This window comes from Macrobrachium nipponense, chromosome 22, assembly GCF_015104395.2.
Source record: "Macrobrachium nipponense isolate FS-2020 chromosome 22, ASM1510439v2, whole genome shotgun sequence".
NCBI lineage: Eukaryota > Metazoa > Arthropoda > Malacostraca > Decapoda > Palaemonidae > Macrobrachium > Macrobrachium nipponense.
The window spans coordinates 21,268,744-21,273,800 of record NC_087213.1 but is presented as its reverse complement, the minus strand read 5'-3'; the positions used below and the strand labels follow the sequence as shown (position 1 = coordinate 21,273,800).

General features: G+C 38.8%; 1 protein-coding gene across 1 annotated transcript; it reads left to right on the top strand.

Moving 5' to 3' along the window:
• The first annotated feature begins 546 nt into the window (after positions 1-546).
• Positions 547-2,787, top strand: LOC135198836 (uncharacterized). Its single transcript, XM_064226805.1, has 3 exons — positions 547-784; positions 1,071-1,919; positions 2,290-2,787. The coding sequence occupies exons 1-3, from the start codon at positions 547-549 to the stop codon at positions 2,316-2,318; spliced, it is 1,116 nt and encodes a 371-aa protein (XP_064082875.1). The 3' UTR covers positions 2,319-2,787.
• The last annotated feature ends 2,270 nt before the right edge of the window (positions 2,788-5,057 follow it).

Genomic DNA, 5,057 nt, shown 5'->3' with positions numbered 1-5,057 from the left:
GTATAGTTGGTAGCTTAATGTTAATCGACTGGGACCAGTGTTAATTCACTATCGATAGTGCCCACCCTTTTCATGAACCACCCTTTTAAGATTCTTCCCAAGCCATTAGACTTCTTCCGACAAACACTTGCGTTAATCCGGATACCGTGTCGATGAGCTAACCTGAATCTTCTTTAATCATAACCATTGAACTAGTTCATTCCTTAGTTAAGACCATTCCGTTGGTCATTTCATTACTTGATTTTGGTTCGTTTTGCGCGCATTAACATGTTCGGACCGATATCGCAATCTTATTCCTCTTAATTGCGGGATTCTCTTTATCACTTGTCAATATTGAGAAGTCGTTAGATTTTTATTTTCACTTTTGAATTACCAGTAATGCTCTCACCTGGTTTAAATTATAATTCAGTCCTTCGAAATTGAACTTGGTTATTATTAGCAGTTGCTTAAGACTTATTAAATAGCAATTATTTTTAAGGTAACTAGCTTATTTTTAAGCAAGTTTCACGATTTTGTGTGCCATCCTAACTTAATTCTTTGCTAAGCATGTTCAATTTAGAGCAATTCTTGCTTAATCCTAAAGATGAACTACCAAGATTACATCTTGCAAAGAAAGCGGAACTCTTGACTATCACCCAGAAATGGCAAATACCTTCAGAGTCCTCCTATGTCAAAGCTAGATTGATAAGCGACATCCTCCAATTTCTAATTGCAAAGAATGTAGTTAAAGAGAGCGACGAAGAAGTAGAAGAAGTACGTTACCTGACCGGTGCGGTTGCTACCAGTAAAGAAGATCCAGAAGTAACCAAGATGAAACTACAATTGGAATTGGAAAAAATGAAGATACTCAATGCACGAGAAGAAGAAGAAAGGGAAATAAGAAAAGATGAAAGAAGACGAGAAGCTGCATTACAGGAAGTAGAACTCCAAAAGAAATTAGCGGAAATAGAATTGTCGAAAACAGAGAAACTGCTAACATACAACTTAAAACCAAGGAAGAAGAACTCAATCTTCCTGAAAAGTTCGACTTCAACAAAGCAAAAAAGCTCATTCCTACATTTGATGAAAAGAACCCGAAGTATTCTTCGACACTTTCGAGGATACAGCTACCTCGCTCGAGTGGCCGGCAGAACATTGGGTAATGCTCATTAGAAACGGTTTCAAAGGTAAGGCAGCTTATGTTTCCTCGCAAATGATTACTGTTAAGGATTATCAGATCCTTAAGAAAGCTATTCTAGACGCTTATTCAATCACAATAGAAGGATATCGTCAAAGTTTCCGCAATTCACAGAAATCTCCAACCCAGACATTTGTGGAATTTTGTGATACTAAAGTTAGACAATTTCAAAAGTGGATTGACAAAGCTGGAATTAAAGAATTTGAGTCACTTAAAAGTCTGGTAATCATGGAAGAGTTTCTTAGAAAAGTGCCATTTAACATTGCTAACTATATTTTAGATAAGGAGGAAACTGATCTCATGAAAGCAGCTAGTCTGGCAGATGACTATTTTCTGCGCCATAAATCGTATAAACCTGCCCATAATAAAACTACCTTTTTTTCAGACAGATTTTGTACTTACTGTAAGCAGGTAGGACATCCCATTGAAAAGTGCCCAGATCCTCAGTGTAGAAAGTCTGAAGTCAAAGAACATAAGCCTGGTAAAAAACAGGATTCCAAGAAAACGATGCATGTGACCGTCCCTACTCCAGATTTAGATTCCTTCAAACCTTACACATGCCAAGGTTCAGTAAATGGGAAACCTGTAGTTTGTCTTCGTGATACAGGATCGTCTCAAACTATTATCAACCTACCACCACAGGAGCTGACAATGAAGCAAGAATATGTTGCTGTAACGGACTTGACATCGACCAAGACTCTACCCTTGGCTGAGGTAACACTTCAGTGCCCCTACTACACAGGTAAAGCTTCTGTTGCTGTGTCTAATAAAACCCTTGCCACATCCATCAATAACAGGTACTGATTGGTAATGACCTTGCAGGGGCCAATGCTTTGAATTTAGTAGTAACAGATCCAGATGTCATTCTGAAACAAGAACTTAAAGTAAATGAAAATAAAATTGTTCAATCTGTATCAAAAGTTCCAAAGAAAAATAACTCTTGAAACATCTAAAGTAGAGAAGGCTTTGGAATTAGTAAATTTAAGCAAAGTAAAGTTTCAGCAGTTGCAGAGTTATGATCCTAGCCTTACGACATACTGGAAAAGAGTAGAAAATCCATCAGATAACCCCAAGACTCCTTATTTTTATACTGATCACGGCTTACTCTTCAGGCATTTTAGATCTTCCAAAGCACCAGTAACTTCCACGTGGCATGACTGTCACCAGCTTGTCTTACCAGCAACCCTTGTACCACCACTTCTAGATTTGGCTCACACCTCTGAATCCCATCTAGGAGTTAATAAAACCTATCACAGAGTTTCACAGGACTTCTTCTGGCCAGGTATAAAGAAAGATATTAAGGAGTACATAATGTCCTGTCATCAATGCCAGGTCACAGGTAGGCCCAACGAGAGTATTATTCGTGCACCTTTGCAGCCCATCTCTGTACCAAAACAACCTTTTGAGAAAATAATTATTGACTGTGTAGGACCTATGCCTAAAACACGGAAAGGTAACGAGTACTTGCTAACTATCTTGTGTCCTACTACTAGATATCCCATTGCAATGCCTATTAAGAACATTAATGCCAAAACAATCATTGGTCAGCTTGTTAAGGTGTTCACAACCTTTGGATTTCCTAAGATTCTCCAATGTGACAGAGGTACTAATTTTACACAGTAAGCTATTCAAACAAACAAAGTATGCAAGAGTTTAATATTCACAATGTCTATGCTTCGGCATATCATCCACAGACAAATGGAGCTCTTGAAAGGGTACACCAGACCATAAAAAATCTTCTACGTAAATACATGGTGGAGACTGCCCAATCATGGGATGAAAATTTAGACCTTCTCATGTATATGCTACGCAGTGTACCTAATGATTCGACTGGTGTATCACCCTTCGAACTTATGTTTGGCAGGAAACCACGAACAACGCTAAGTATGGTGAAAGAAAATTTCATTCATAATAAGGAGGAGGATACTACCACCCTGTTAGCATATATGAAAGAACTGAAAGAAAAGTTCCTTTCCATGTATAATTTTGCTAATGAAAATCTTTTGATTTCTCAGGAGAAAATGTCCAACCTTTACAACAGGAAAACAAAGCTGCGAGAATTCAACATTGGCGACCAGGTTCTGGTTTATCATCCGATACCAGGTGCACCCTTAAGAGAGAAATTTATGGGACCCTATACCATCGCCAGTAGACCTTCCAAATTAAACTATATAATCTCCACACCTGACCGACGACGTCCTACTCAAATGGTACATGTTAATCTTATAAAACCATATCGTGCACCTGCTAATGTGGTAAGTCACATCTCTTCTCAAACGGTTTCTGTTGATACCACAGTTCAGTTCAAAAACCAGGAGGTAGATGAAGAAACTCCTTCAGAGGATAATCTTGTATCATGGAAGGATCTTCTCAACAGCCAAGTATTAGAATCCTTGCCAAGTTATCTTGCAAAAATCCCACCTAATCATCGTAAAACTTTAACTAAGTTACTGCTGGAGTATTCAGATGTTTGTTCAGATCAATTAAAAGTCAGTGACACAATTAAGCATGATATCATTTTAGAGCCAGGAACTACACCATAAGGCAGCCATATATAGAGTAGTTGGTAGAAGACTGGAATCTCTAAGAAAGGAGGTTCAATACTTATTAGATAATAATTTAGCTGAACCCAGTGCGTCACCTTGGGCTTCACCGTGCATTTTAGTACCCAAAGCCAGTGGTCAACTACGGCTATGCACAGATTACCGCAAATTAAACAAAGTCACCATTAAAGACTCATTTCCTCTACCTCGAATTAATGATATCTTGGACAACATAGGGAAGGCAAAAATCCTAACACAAATAGATTTGATGAAAGGTTACTATCAAGTTCCTTTAACTGAAAAGGCAAAAGAAATTTCTGCCTTTACCACCCCATTTGGTTTTTCTTATACAGTGTTACCTTTCGGACTTACTAATTCTCCTGCTACCTTTCAGAGAATGATGAGTAACATTATCGCAGGCTTACCTAACACCTACGTGTACCTGGATGATGTGATCATTGTCAGTGAGAATTGGGACGAACATCTACATCTTCTAAGGCAAACTACTCGAACGGTTTCGCAAAGCCAAGATAACCATTAATTTAGTAAAGAGCACATTTGGCAGAGCGGAAGTAACTTATTTAGGCCATCGCATTGGCAATGGTCACATCGCCCCGAAAGAAGCCAATATCCTAAGTATAAAGCAATTTCCAATTCCTTCTAACAAAAAAGAGTTAAAGACCTTCCTTGGTATGATATCTTACTATTCAAGATTTGTGCGAGATTTCTCTTCATTTGCTGCCCCACTCTATAGATTAACATCATCAAAAGTAACTTTTTCCTGGACTCCAGAAATAAATACGATCTTTCAAAAATTAAAACATATTCTAATATGTAAACCCATACTCAAGGCTCCTGACTTTAAGAAAGATTTTTGTCTCCAAGTAGATGCCAGTGCTACCGGCTATGGAGCAGTCCTGCTGCAAACATCCACTCCCACAATTCCAGAAGAGGACATAACTCTAGACTCCCTCCTACCCATCGCCTACTACTCAGGGTATTTCCGGGGAGCACAGACTCGATGGGCTACCATCGAGAAAGAGCTGTATGCCATAATAGCAGCTCTTCAGCATTTCTCACCATACCTCGAGGGTCATCAGAAAGTAATAATTTACACAGACCATCGTCCTTTAGTGTATTTGGAACGTTCCCGACTACAGAATCAAAAACTTCTAAGATGGTCATATCACCTAACCAGATTCAACGTTGAACTTCGGACCATCAAAGGCATCAACAACTCCATAGCAGATGCCTTATCCCGTTTCCCAAGACAGTCTGCAGAATAAAAAGATACTGTTGGGTCGACCTGATCTCCATCCATATAACAGCTATCAGGG